Genomic DNA, 14639 nt, shown 5'->3' with positions numbered 1-14639 from the left:
TCCTGCCAGTTACATAAAATAGTCACCCTTTTTTACCCTTTTACATTTGTACATCTATTTCCTCATCCTAAAATGGGGAAGCAAGAGTTAGCCTTCCTAAGTCTTAAAGATTTTGTGATAACAGAGTAAGATATTATTTGCCAAAGGAATTTAAAATATCATGGTACAATCCAATTACAATGTGATGAATATCTGTCACAAACTATTCTAAAGTTTGAGAATGGTTGATCTGAAGCTTTTATTTCTGTCTATAATTACACAGCAGGACCACTTGTCTTTTGAGGCTTACAAATAACATTAATGTCAACCAGTATATCACTATAGATATCTAGGATCTTAGTGTTAGCAGGCATGACAGTAAGTGTTTAAAAAGAGACCATCATTGTGGTGATTATTTCTGCTAAAATAGGAATATAACATTATATACAGTTAGTGAATATGAGTCATTCTATTAAACATGAATTTATAATAATTTCCTGCCTCTTTCCATTTTCTAAAATACAAAAAGTAGTTCCCAGGATTAACTGGATACAAGGTAGTCAAGGTCTCAGAATAAAATGCACCAGGAAACAGTGTCTTTTCATTCCTGACATTCTGCAGGCCAAGGCTTGGCATCCTAATCTTCTTTACCTGATCCATTTCTTAGGACTGAGCTAGACGTTTCCTGAGGCTCATCTTCGTTGCTCAATTCTGAGGTGTCATCACTGCTGATCCCTGCAGAAAGAAATAAAATTCCTTTACAGTCTCAGCCTGTGTCCTAGGACCTATACAGCATGGAGTTCTTTAAAAGGAAATCTGGAAAGGGGAAGCTTATGTAGAAGAGGTAGGAATATTCCTACCACCAGGCCCCCTACGGCTCCACCTGATCTCCTGGTCAAGGTTGCTCCAGGGACCACCCCCAAGGCCGGGACTGGACACAACTTTGCCATGGAAGGCACTCGCTCTGGTCACTATTCTTTACCCTTTCCTCTTGTCTGCACATACTTCTGCTTCCACTTTGTTTCTTATCCAGGGGGACCGTGGAAGCAACATTTTCAAGATGTCAGAGCCTCCATCAGCTGGGCCCTCAGTGAGCACCCCTCCACCCTGGGAACCACTTTATCCTTTTACGTGAGTGAAGAATAAACTTGTACTGCAGTTGTGACACTGAACTTCTTGAGGCCTACAAGTAACATCAATTAGCCCAGATCACCTAATTCAAAATGTATAATGTGAATCATCTAAAATGCCAACAAATTTATCATTTTATTTTAAAGGATATAACCAAAAATTTGAATGAAGCTTTTGTAGCAAAGAAAGATATTTGTTACAGCAAGAGTTTTGATTGTTCTTACGTCTTTTCCTACTGATTATGCTGCAAATTGATGTGTTTTCAATATCCCAAGGATCTAGGAAGGAAAGGAAAATACAACCAGTAATCTATATCTAAAAGAGTAGTAAATCTTATGACTACTCACACTGTAGACAGGATTTGGACTATAAAGACACAATGATGATCATTTCTGTCTCTTCCTGTCTAAAGGGAAGTGATCACTACCAAATTGAGCAAAGACCCCGCCACCCCAGTCCTTTAGCCCTAATTGCAAAGTCAAAGAAGTTTTGAAAACCAATATTTTTTCATAGATTTGTACTAACTAGTTTGGCAATGAATCTGGACTTCAGCTGCCATGAGTCCAATAAAATATTTATCACAGTTGTTGTGAATTCACACAATTTGCTGCAGGAACAGTAATACAGTATATTTGAGAATGAGATTCTGTCCCAGACCCTACTGGAGTGTTTTATAACAAGTAGGATATACACCACACTCTCTTTCTAAAATAATAAAACATTATTATCCTACATCTGGCTTTAAAGATTTTGAACAAACGATTATAAATATTTGCTAAGAGTCCAGGTTGTTAGTTCTGACTCTTCCAATAATTGTCCATATGCGATGTGTAAAGATCCTTAAATGTTTATATGCTGGAGTTTCCTCATCTGTGAAATGAGGGAACAACAGCTTTCTGACCTACCTTTTAGGTTGTTGTAAACATAAAGTGATACCTTATTTGTGAAGTTGTTTCTAAATATCACTATACAGGCCAATGTCATGTTGCAGGTAATGCTGTGTTCCTACCTGGCTCTGCCTTTTACTCTCCATGTGAATTCATAAAAGACCCTCAAACATTACCAACTCCAATTTCCTCATCTATAAACCTGGGATAACCTGGTTACCCTAACTCCCTGTTAAGGTTTTTGTAAAAACAAAGGGAAGCTTTGTTTATAAAAACCCTATGAGAAATCACCGTGTAAGCCAATGATTTAACTATAATTGGGGTTTGAGAGCGATTTTTCCATCAGTAATTTAACAGAAGCACAAATTATTCTCTGAAGTCTTTCTAAGTTGGGGACTAATGACAATATTAACAACAAATAGAGGAATGCTGTGCTCAGTATGCTCCATAGAACAAAAGCATGCTGAGGAATCAGTACACTATTTCCACTCTTTAGCGTTAATCGATACGATAGTGTGTAGTAAAAGGTATAATTTTACTAACATTTTTTGCCACATTTTCAATATATCAATTGACTGGCTCATCCAGTTAAACAACATCCAGTTTATACACAATTCCTTCTTGCCTCCTTCCACTTCCCAACAGGGCCAGAAAAGTTAAATGTGAAAAATGATATCCTAGAAGGAATCAAATCGAGGCACGTGGAGAATGCTCCACATAAGATTCATCAGGAAAACAGCTCTGGATTTACACTCGGCATAGTTGCTGTCCACGGCTGCAATCCTTATCTTCCTACAGGAGCCAATTGGAATCGTGAGCAGGTGGCTTCTTTGGCCCCTTCTCCCTCACTTGATTCTAAAAAGTCAAGGCTATTGGTCACTGCACAAAGGAACAGGATTGTCGAGGGGTTTGGGCATGTGACCAAGGAACCCATTCAGCAGGAAATTCCCTCATAAGAGAACTTGCAAAAGTCTTGAAAAGCCATGCGAGGCACGGCCTGCACCCAGGCCACTCTGGGCCCCGCCCTTCTAAGTCGCCTGCTGCATGGGGTAGTGACGCTCTGTTCCCTGTTCCCAGAGCTAGAGCCAATTCAATGCAAGGGGCAACTTTGCTCTGCTTGAACCTTACGGTCCTTCCCTTCTGTCTCTTCTACTTCTGACCCCTTCTGTTGTCTTTTCAAACTTCCTTTGTTTCTCATGTAGGGCGCCTTGGAAACCTTGTGTCCAAGACCTTGTGTGAGTCTCCTCTCCTCACCTCCTCCCACGCCCTGCCAACCTGGTGCTCTCCTGAACTATTCGCAAGCCTGGGAAGTAATCTTCTCATGTGTCTGAGCCGTAGATGTGTTTTAGGACTATCTTCTAGAGCAGTCTTCCTACTAGTACTAAGACAAAAGTGTTCCTTAAAAACGGAAACAAATCTACATTTTACTTTGATATATCTAATGAGCAGTTAGGTTGAGTGTATTATTTAAAATATTGCTCTTTTGTAGCACCAAGATCAGGTAACATTTTCTTTCTTCTTAGGACTGTTCCTAGTGTGTTTCCATAAATAGGTATGTTTCTGATATTGTCTAGGTCTAAAACGTAGAAAGGGACAAAAATTCACCAATCTGTACACTACAGAGACACAGATCTTATGGCAACTCAGGCTACCCATAGGATTGAGGAAATAACATTTTGATAATCATTTCGAGCTTCAATTTTACAAGAAAATAATGCAGAATCCAGGATGCTAGCCTTGTCATTCCCTTAAGTCTCCCATAAGACTTTGTAGAGACCTTGAAACATTTACGTGATTGTGTTTCCTCATCTAGAAGCTAGGGTTACAATGTCCATCCTGCTTAGCCCTTAAGGCTGTTGTAAGATACTGTTTGCAAAGGTCCTTTGAAAAATCACTGTATATGCCATGACTTGTTGAAGAATTCTGTCAAAAACAATCCTTTGGGTTTCAGAATGCCTTATATGAAGTCTTTATTTCTGCTAACACTAGGTAGCTGGATAAGTTATGACATGATTCAGGTCTGTGATCAGATGATAATAAGACCTTCCAATAAAGGAATACAGCCTACCCTTGAACAATATGGGTTTGAACTGCACAGGTCCACTTAAACTCAGATTTTTTCCATACTAAATACTACAGCAGGACTTCCCTGGTGACGCAGTGGTGGAGAATCCGCCTGCCAATGCAGGGGACAAGGGTTCGATCCCTGGTCTGGGAAGATCCCACATGCTGCAGAGCAACTAAGCCCGTGTGCCACAACTACTGAGCCTGCTCTCTAGAGCCCACGAGCCACAACTATTAAGCCCACGGGCCACAACTAGTGAAGCCCACGCACCTAGAGCCCGTGCTCCACAACTAGAGAAAGCCCCTGCTCAGCAACGAAGACCCAACACAGCCAAAAAAAAAAGAAAGAAAGAAAAAGAAATTAAATACTACAGCACTAAACGATCCACAGTTGGTGGAATTCATGGATGCAAACTGTGTGTATGGAGGGCTGACTCAAGTTATAGGCAGATTTTTGACTGCACTGGAGGTTGGTGCCCTTAAACCACACATTGCCAACCGTATTTAGCTTTCTGTTCTTTGTAGAAATCACCGCATAAATCCACCACTTCATAGGCATAGCAACTAGTAGTTTTTTTTTTGGGGGGGGGGCTGCCTGCAGGCTTTCTCTAGTTGCGGTGAGCGGTGGCTACTCTTTGTTGCGGTGTGCGGGGCTCTCATTGCAGCGGCTTCTCTTGTAGCGGAGCATGGGATCTAGGCACACGGGCTCAGTAGTTGTGGCACGTGGGCTCAGTAGTTGTGGCGTGCAGGCTCTAGAGTGCAGGCTCAGCAGCTGTGGCTCACGGGCTTAGTTACTCCGCGGCATGTGGGATCTTCCTGGACCAGAGCTCGAACCTGTGTCCCCTGAATTGGCAGGCAGATTCTTAACCATTGTGCCACCAGGGAAGCCCGCAGCTAGTAGTTTTAAACACACTCATTACTTTGCTGGCCTATTTCTACTACATAATCAATATAGTAGATATATATATATATATATATATATGTATATATATATATATATATATATATATACATATATATATATATAATATATAGTAGATATTTCCCTCATCCTCAGATATAGATTTCATATCTCTCTGCATTTCCCATAAAAGTCCAGTAAAATAAAGACAGAGAATGGGATTCCAGAGTAAACTGGAACCATGCTACAGAAGGGGCTCAGAATAAGATTCTCAGGAAACAGTGGCTCTAGTTCATATTCCTGCAGCCTAGGCCTTGCTCTCCCACTTCCTTACCAGACTCCTTTCTCAGTGCTGACGTGGAGGGTTCTGGGGACTCGTCTCCATCACTGGATTCTGCAGAGTCCTCACTGCTGATCACTGCACAGAGGAACAAAACCCCTTAGGATCTCAGGGTGGAGCCCACGCAGCAGGAAACCCCAGAATTAGAGCACTAGGAAGATCTAGAAGCTAAGTTAACTCAAGGCACCATTGCCTGTGCTTGAATGCGTGTGACCTGCAGGTTTCTCCAGGTCCTGCACAAAAGGTGATGATATTCACAGAGGGCAGCTTTGCCCATCTGCCAGCACTCTTCTTCCCTCACCCCCAGTCTACCTCTTACCACCACCCTCAGTCTACCTCTGACCCTCTACTTCATTCTACCTCTTTCTTTCATTCTTATTTTACTTCTTCACCTTCCTCTTGGCTTGGCCCATTTTCCCTACTTATGCCTCTCTTTCTGGGGATGGTACCTCTTTATACCTCGCTTTGTCTTCATGTGTTTCTTTCCCATCTCCTCTCTTGACTACCCTGGGTCTCTGATTTTTTCCCTTTTCTTTATCTTCTACCCCCACACTTTCCTCTCTCGCTTTAGAAATTGTCTCTTGGACATCAATACTTATTATCTAACCCCTCTGTCTTTCGATATTTTTCCAATTCCTGGGGAATCTCTTCTGCTAAACTCACTGCACGGGGCACTGGTTCCCTCTCCTTCCTGCCTCTGTCCACGGCCACCTGGACTGGCTGGATGTACCCTGATGACCTGCCCCAGCCTCTCGCCCTGGTCCTGTGACTCCTGCTCCACACTGTGTCAGCCTTACCTATTACATCAGATGCCTGGTTACAGTTGGTCCTTGCTTGGGTTTGCTGTTCAACTTTGGGGTTGAAACATGGCTTTTCCTTCTTTATATCCACCAGAAGGACAGAACAGGAATTGACTTGAAATCCATGGTTGGGTAGCTCAGCTTCTGGATCAAATTGTAATGAATGAAGAATTTTAATTTGTCACTCCAAAAGGGAGTAAGCACTGTTCGTTAGCATTTACAGCCTTCTCCTTGTAATTCCACTGCAGGTGGGGGGCTTCACCCCGACCCTTCTCCTTCCTGCTGTTCAACTCGGTCCCTTTCTTTGTGTCTCTCTCAACTCTCAGGTTTTTATTTTATCTTTTCACTTACTTTTCTCATCTTTTGATGATTTTTTTTTTTGCTTTTCAAAAATAAAAATCATAATTGCAGTATAACCCATAGATAAAAATGCATAAATCATAAATTTTGAATTATCACAGAACAAGCATATCCGGGTAACCATCACTTTGGTCAAGTAATAGGAGATTACTAACACTTCAGAAACCTCTGAGTGATGCCCCCACTCACTGTCCAGATGTATCTTGCTCAAGTTAACCACCACTTTGACAATTTTAATACCATAGATGATTGATTTTGCTAGTTCAAAATTTATATAAATTTATATAAGTGGAATCATTCACTCTTGCTCTCTTCCTCAGTCCCTCTGACTTCTCTGGGGCAGGGGTGGATTTGGTTTCTTTAGTCAACATGTGTGTGATAGTCATCTGTATCCATTTCGTATATTTATCTTCACCACTATATAATATTCCTTTATAGAAATTATCCATTAAAAAATAAAACCATAAAATATCCATTTTTGCTGGCTCAAGCTTTAGACTACTATGAATAACGCTATGATGAACATTCTTTTGTATGTGTTTTGATGAAGATAATATGCATTTCTGTTGATCTGTTGAAGAATGTAACTGCTGAGTCATAGGCTATGTGTAAATTTAGGATTGACGGAAGTGACAAAACCATGGTTGGCTTAATCCACTAAGTTTGGGGACTATTTTTTTTATACAGCAATAGATAACTGATACAGCTTCCAAATAGAGATGTCCATCAGATCTTCGAATACAGATCTTCAAGCACTTGGAGGAATGAGTCTAGAGACCAGGTCTGGCTGGAGATGTACATCTAGGAATCAATAGATGATGGATGGTACTGAAACCATGGGGAGGCTGAGATGCCTGAGGAGAGGCCTATTTTTATCTGAGGAGGTTACAGGCGCTATTTTGATCATTGCAGATACCTTACCCTTCTCAGTGGTATTAGGAACAGCCCCTTGTGTCTTCTTTTTTGAAGACTGTCTCCTCAAATGGGGCAATGTCTTGATTTGTCTCCTCTCTCTGTTTGGTCCACTCTCTACCGATTTTTAATTCATTGTCTTTTAAGTTATTCTCTTTGTGACTCTCTTACCCCCATTTTTCTATTTATTGGTATTCTTTTTCATCTGTATCTTTTTCTATTCATCTCTTTTCCTCTACATTTGTAATCACTGTCCCCAGGGTCCAGCAGGGTCTAGGACCAGGCAAAGGAGGTGCCTAGGGCACAAGAAGGTGCCAAGAGTAAGATAATCCTTATATGTGCCCCAGGGTCTCACCCTAGACCTGCTGTCCCATACCTGCTTCTTCAATGTATCCATTCTGTTACGTTTCCTACTTTCTCCTACTCTATCCCTGTTTCTTAATTATTATTATGACCTGTGTATGTCTCCTCTATATCAGTTTTGTCTTTCTATATATTTTCCTCATTTAAGCATTCAAGTCATCACCAGACTTCTCCCTGTGTGTGCCATTGTCTAGCACACCACTTCCCTCTACCTGCCACCTCCTTCTAAAAGGCCCTTCACCTGAGCTTCCTTACTTGCACATCTGACCTGCAACATCTTACATGATTTACATGTTTCTGTTATAACCTCTGAAAAGGAAGTTGCAACTTATTTCTTTTCATCAACTCCACAACATGGCATTATTTTGATTCCATGTCAATCTATCTAAAATCTATCTCACTCTTGTACTTTGTTATTTGGTGCTCCACAGCCCACCTTTTCTTATTCTTCCTCTTGCGTTCTCTTCCCAGGGACACCCCATCCACTAAAGGGCTCAGCTCTCCTTCTCCCTTGCAACTTACACCTGCTAAAATCAGCCAGAGGTTGTGGAGAAGGCTGTGTGTCTTGGACAGTGTTAGGATTGGGAAGGGGTGTATTAGTATGGGAGAACAAAGGAGAGCCTTTACTCTCATAGAAAAACAAAGATGTAATTAGAAAATTGGTAAATAATTACCTTCTTCCTCATAAGGCAACGGGCTGGGTGTCTCCTTTCTTGCATCACCGTTATTTGATTGGATAGGTACTTGTTCGCAGGACTCTGAAGATAAAAAAGACCACAGAGACTTGCTTTGCCCTGTTTCCATTTTCTTGCATTTCATCCGACTTTTCTTTCCTTCTTATGTTTCTACTTATAGCCTGTCTGCATATATTGCCACCTTCACCCCGTGAAAGTGCTGTGCTTCATTGATTCTGGAGCCGATCTCTCCCTGACTTGTTCGACTTTTGTTTCTGTCTCTTTTCCCCGGTGGGGCTCTGCAACTCTTCACCTTCCGTCTCTTAGTTTTTCCTTTCTCACTTTCTTCCTCCAGATCTCTCCCATCAATATATCAGGCCCCATTCCTGCCCTCTGTGTGTCTGTGTGATTTTACCCTTCTTTGTTAATAGGTGTCTCCTTTAGTGGTGGCATTACTTCCTTCTCTGCCACTAGTCAGGACCTCTTGGCCATTCCACACTCACGCAAACCCAGCCAGTCTTACCTGCTGATTCAGACTCTTGGGCACATTGTTCATTTGCTTGTTGGCTTTCTAGTGCATCGTTTTGGTCGCTGGTTGTATCTTTCCTCTTTGCATTTATCTCTTCTGTTTCACAAAGGTGATCCAAGAGTCCGTTGTTAGGTGAGGTCGTACCTAAATCATGTTTTGATTCATCAATACTTTGCTTTCCTCCGGCATCAATCAGCATCCAACAGGTAAATACAAACCACTTTAAGCTTTTAAAGCAGAGGAACTTTAATCCAGGGATTGGTTACACGGTGGATGGAAGAGCAGAGAAGATCGAGTGGAGGAATGCAGCAACCTGAAGCACAGTCAACAGGAAGTTAGGGGAGGGACGGAGGGTGGGCTCATGGGCTGAGGTCACTGGGTAGGCGGAAGCTGGACCATGGCTGGCCTGCCTGGTGGAAGGTGGAGTCAAGGCTGAGATGCAGCCACTCCTAGAATTGCTACTGGAGATAGTGATGGGGCAACACCTGGCTTCTCCCTTATTCCAACCCTCTTGCTAGTGTCTCCCATGTTAGGAACCCAGCGGGGAGCCAGCGGCAAGGGGAGCTGGCAAGCAAGTCCGCAGGGGCCAGTGGCCAGAGAGAGAGGGCAGAGCAGAGCAGGGGAGGGTAAGGAATGAGTCCCTGGGTGAACCACCCAGGACCGGCACACACGCCCTTCCCCCATGGCAAACCCTCTCTGCTCATTATTGATTCCATCGACCCATCCCACTCTGTTCCCACCGGCCTCAATAATGTATGAATACATAGACGTATTTTTCAGTGCAGTGTGGAGTTTTCTCATTTAGTGCTCTTCTAAACAAAGTAATGTACGTAAAGCATGATTTAAAATTATTTCCCAAGGTTTTAATATAGAACGTGGGCCCTGGTGCATGCTTTGGGCCACATCCTGGTAGGCATGAGACACAGCCCTTCCTGTCCCTGTGCATGTCACAGCCAGCCGTACTTGTTGGGTCACACTCTTGGACACACTTATTGGTGGCCTGTTGTGTACCATTTGGGTCCTGGGTTGAAGTTTCTCTCTTTATATTCATTGCTCGCCATCACTCAGATGCTCTGGGATTCCACTTCCTGTCAGGGTTGCCCCCAGACCACACTGTGAGTTTTAAAGAATTTCATTGCCCTCCCCCCCCCCCCCCCCCCCCCCGCGCCACACACACGTAGAATCCCTTCTCTCTGCTCCTGACTCGCGGCAGTTCCACCCACTCACGCCTTCCTGTTCCCACCAGCTGTACTAATAGATGAATGGCTAATATGTATTCATACATTCTGGGGTATTTTAAAATGTTAACTTTCTGAATAAGGGTGATTTGGTAAAAGTATAACTGTGATTTCAGAAATCACTCTGAAAGTTCTCTCTTTTCTCAAAGTGTATTACTAATTTAGAACATTCTTTCTTAAATAACGCATCCCGACTGGAAGCTACATAATAAGAGCCTTTCATATTGTGGGAAGTTCCCTGAGACTCTTCTATGTTCCTTAATTCCTAAGGAGAGTCATGGAATAAAGATTTATAATTTATTATAGACTAGTGTGCTCTAAGCATGGGGAAACTATGACCCTCAATTTATCTTCCTGGACCAGAAGTTGGTATTGCTTTTATCACTGCTTTTCCAGCCTGGGGAATCAGTAAATCCAACGGACATCCGTGAGAGAAGAAAATCCCAAAGTTTACTGTTATGCTTAAAAGCTTAGACTCTGGCACCAGATACAAATAATGATGATAATTAAATGTAGTAATAATAACAAATGCATGGAACACTGGGGCATGATTGTGAATGCTTTACCTGATATGACTTGTTTAAAATCCAGCACCTTCTGAAGTAGGTACTATTATCATGTCCTTTTTAGAGATGTTAAAACTGAGGGACAAAAAGGGATAGTCACTTCCCTAAGATCGCGAGGCAGAATTTGAAGCTAGCCCATGGGCACCTAAATTCCTGCTGTGACACTATTCACAGCAGAGTTCAATCCCAATTCTCAGCTGGGTGAACTTGTGCAAATAACCAAACTCTCTAAGCTGATTCTTTTTCCTCTGAAAAACAAGAGTAATATATACCTCATTACCAGGTTTGGGGGAAGATTAAATAAACTATTAGCTGCATCAACATACAGTATACTGTGATCAGAAAAATCAAATCATTATGGTTAATCTTTTAGATTAACAATATATTTTTTTGTACCAGTATTTTTTACTCAGGATCAAACACGTGCTGAATCCCTAGTATCAGTCATTCTGTGTAATGCATTCTCATCATTGTTCCATTTCATGGCCTCATGACAACCTGCCAGATGGTACAATGATCCCTAATATTACAAATGAGAACACTGAGACTCAGGGAAATAATATTTTAAATAATAACACTATTAAGAGTGTTATGGGCTAACGGAGGTCAAGCGTTGTCAGCAGTGGTTATTGGTTGCTAAAGTACCAAAGGTTTCTTTCGAACGCCTGCCTGGTGTTTGGAGGGCAGCTCCTGGCCTCTGCTCCAGGGAGGGAGGGAGAGGGTTTGCACGGGAGGCAATTGGTGTCCATGGCCCTGGGTGAGGGACCTGGCAGGGGAGGTACCCTGTCCCCTGAAGAACGCTCATCACCTGCTCCCCCGCCCTGTGGCTGCAGCACTGGCCACTGCGGCACATGACGTCAAAGCACTGAGGTCGCTGCCTGATCAAGCAGGACAGAGCAGAAAACTGTGAAGCCAGGCCCCTGGGCAAAAGGTCCAGGCCCAGAGCCTTCTGGGAGTGGCAGCAAGTGCGTTTAAGGAGCATGGAAGGATCGACCCTCCCAGGCAACTCAGAGTACAAAGACTCTGTTATCTAAATCCTCGGAGAAATTGCAGATGCAAAGACCGACGATTTTTTTGATACAAAGCAGCAGCCACTCCGCCCCCAGCACAGTCCAGAATGGGACACAAGCAGCAAAGGATCATAGAACAGAGTCAAGAACAGACCATCGTAAGATGAGGACTCTCTTCGGCCTTGACATGAGTTCTCCCAAGTTCCTAGGGGAGAAAATTAAAAGTTTGTCTCAGACATTGAAGTATGGGCTGTACCAACCTCCCCTAATCACTTTTTTATAGATAAGAATTTTAAGACCCCCTGCAGATACCGATACAGAGACCATCTGGACTTGGTGGATCTCATCCAACTCTTGTAGTCAAACTCCAGTCCACAGACTGGAAGACAGGTCAGCGGCACCCTGGCTGAGAGCGCCTCGGCCAGGCCACCTCACTGGGTGACCTCCACCAGCCATTCAGTGACTAGTGATGGCTTACCTTGACTTCCATGGTCATAGTGAACTTGCCTTTGTCCCCAGAGCTGCCCCTGACTGGTGGCCTTCCCTTACTTCCTGCAAAGTCCTGCTGCCTCTTCCCCACTCCCTCCCTGTGCAGGTCTTTTTGGCCTTTCCATGAGGATTCAGGGTCTGATTCTCCTCCACTTTCTCCAGCCCTTGGAATTCTTTTTCAGTATCTTTCCCTCTTTATAGGTTTCCCTGTTTTTTTTCATGGTTCTGTCTTTTCCCTTAGGTTACCAGATAGTATCCAGGGTTGCAAACACAGGCTCTGGGTTCAGAATGCCTGGGTTCATCCTTGCTCATTGACCCCAGGACAACTATTTACATGGTCTCTCTAGATTTCAGCTTCCTTATCTGCAAAATGGGCACATAAGTGATAACATCATCCAATGGCACTAATCCCACAACTGCCAGAATAAATGTTCAACCAAGTGAGCTGTTAATAACTTGGTTGTTTTTGTCGTGTCCCTGACCCCTTTCTCCTTTCATTTCTTCTTTTTCTTCCTCTGTCTCTCAAATACCCACATCCTCTCCTCCACGTCTCTACCACTTCCTCGCTTCTGTCTCTATATGACTGCCTTTCTCCTTGGATATTCCTGCTCTTGAACAATATCCCCCACGTTTAAATCGGTCCCTTCTTCTGCCATCATCAAGGGTCTCCTCTTTGACGTTGACCTTGGGCCCACAGTCCTCAGCCCTTCACACCTTTACACTGATCTTCTCCTACAGGAGTCTTTCTAAATCACAATGACTTCCAGGTCATTCTCTTTCAATCTGCTTACTGACACCCTGGGTTCCTCTTCCTTTGTCTTGGTATTTGGGCCAACAATCTCTTGTCACAGCTACTTCTCCAGGACTCAGCCTCTGGTTAGATGCTCATACAGCCACCCCTCGCCACCTTCTCCATGGTCCTTCAACATTTCTTCCCTGATTCTCAGTGTTTGCTCAGGACTCGGGCTCCCACCTCCCTTTCTCCTTTTCCTCTTAGCAGATGGGAATCGCTTTTGTATTCGTCTCAATCACCTTGCTCAAGGCTTAGTGGAAGAGTAGGCCTCTCCTCCCTCTCTTCTCCATTGCTTTCTTCATGATTCTTTTTCTCCTGGGTTACTGGAGAGAAGGACACAGAAGAAGACAGTTAGAGATCTCCACCAGAGACCAGGAACATCATCTCAAAATTACAAATTTAGGAATTCCTAGCCCTCGGGTCACTCAGAGCTCAGTGGGTCCCAATCTTCACGGTAAAGTTCCCCCATCATCCTTGGACAGAAGAGAAGCCCCAGCAAGGGAGCTGTTATGTTTGCCACACAGAACTGAGCCACTTGTATGCAAGGATAAAGGAGTCGTGGAAACATTCTGATCCTGTCAGTTATGTAAGATAAACCTCACATCGTGGGGAAAGCACATGTCAAGATAAATAAGGAAAGTGAAATGTGTTTACTGAACTGTTCAAACCGTAAGGAAGAAACAGAGAGATTTCCTCTGGAGAAGGGGTAGGATCCTAGAGACATCCGTGTGTATAAAAGGGAAAGCCCAAGAGCTATAAAGTTGGGACTAGGGACTTCCCTGGTGGTCCAGTGGTTAAGACTCTGAGCTCCCAGTGCAGGGGGCCCGGGTTCCCATCCCCGGTCAGAGAACTAGACCCCACATGCTGCAAGTAGGAGCCTGCATTCTGCAACTCGAAGAGCCCGCGTGCTGCCTCGAAGATCCAGCGTGCCGCAACTAAGATCTGGTGCAGCCAAATAAGTAAATAAATATTAAAAAGAAATAAAATAAAGATGGGACTAGATAAGACCAGGGTTGGGCTTAATTGTGTTGGGGAGGATGAGCAGTTCCAATAGACACCAAGCAGAGGGGGTGACGCGTGTGGTGGGGTTACTAGACAGGGTTCCCATAGTGGCCCACATCCCACAAAGAAGGACATTCTGAAGCCGCAAGCAGGGAGGGCCTGTGGCAGCACTGCAGGACGTCCCCACGACTCCTGGACCAGAGACCCAGGAGGCTGCCTCAACGGGGAGAGGCCAGGACACCAGCCCAGGGCCCCTGCAGCTAGGTGACCCAACAAGCGTAGGAGGAAGGAAATAAACCAGGGAGCCTAGGGGGTGGGTCCCTGCCAGGAGTCCGGGGAGGAGACACCATGGGAGGCAGTGGAGCCCGGGCTGCCCCAGAGCTGATGGCAGGAGCACCTCCTGGGACAGTGCCCTCTAGGGGGTGAGATGGACAGGACTGTGAGAGCCATGGCTGCTTTGTCTTCCCCAGGACACGGCTTCAAGCCCCAGCAAAACCAGGTGAAAAGTGCGAGGAGAACAATGGCCCAAAGCCAAGAAGAGTTGAAGAAGGCCTGTGGGCAGGCATTGGGGGCTTCAGCACATGAGATGGAGGTGGGGACC

General features: G+C 44.1%; 1 protein-coding gene and 1 long non-coding RNA gene across 11 annotated transcripts in view; one reads left to right on the top strand and one right to left on the bottom strand.

Moving 5' to 3' along the window:
• SP100 (SP100 nuclear antigen) overlaps positions 1–14639 on the bottom strand; it is a 98547-nt gene that overhangs the window by 39747 nt on the left and 44161 nt on the right. For 4 of the 9 annotated variants that reach the window (XM_067027153.1, XM_067027148.1, XM_067027150.1 and 1 more), the window contains exons 4-11: positions 13276–13359; positions 11909–11959; positions 8935–9084; positions 8412–8495; positions 6100–6246; positions 5297–5380; positions 1335–1388; positions 631–714 (exon numbers count right to left, since the gene is read on the bottom strand). In XM_067027153.1, coding sequence (XP_066883254.1) covers positions 631–714; positions 1335–1388; positions 5297–5380; positions 6100–6246; positions 8412–8495; positions 8935–9084; positions 11909–11959; positions 13276–13359 — 738 coding nt within the window. The remainder of the gene's footprint in view (positions 1–630; positions 715–1334; positions 1389–5296; positions 5381–6099; positions 6247–8411; positions 8496–8934; positions 9085–11908; positions 11960–13275; positions 13360–14639) is intronic. The other 5 variants (XM_067027151.1, XM_067027156.1, XM_067027149.1 and 2 more) reach the window with 4 other exon arrangements.
• The window catches only part of LOC131750537 (uncharacterized), an 88280-nt gene that overhangs the window by 68644 nt on the left and 4997 nt on the right, over positions 1–14639 (top strand). Inside the window, exon 4 of one of the 2 annotated variants that reach the window (XR_010839245.1) lies at positions 1013–2278. The exons of the other annotated variant lie outside the window; for it this stretch is intronic. This is a non-coding gene — a long non-coding RNA (uncharacterized lncRNA). Of the gene's footprint in view, positions 1–1012; positions 2279–14639 lie in introns of those variants that run through there. 2 annotated transcript variants of the gene reach the window in all.

This window comes from Kogia breviceps, chromosome 2 (assembly GCF_026419965.1).
Source record: "Kogia breviceps isolate mKogBre1 chromosome 2, mKogBre1 haplotype 1, whole genome shotgun sequence".
Lineage (NCBI taxonomy): Eukaryota > Metazoa > Chordata > Mammalia > Artiodactyla > Physeteridae > Kogia > Kogia breviceps.
The sequence above is the reverse complement of the archived record's forward strand: the minus strand, read 5'-3'. Positions and strand labels throughout refer to the sequence as shown.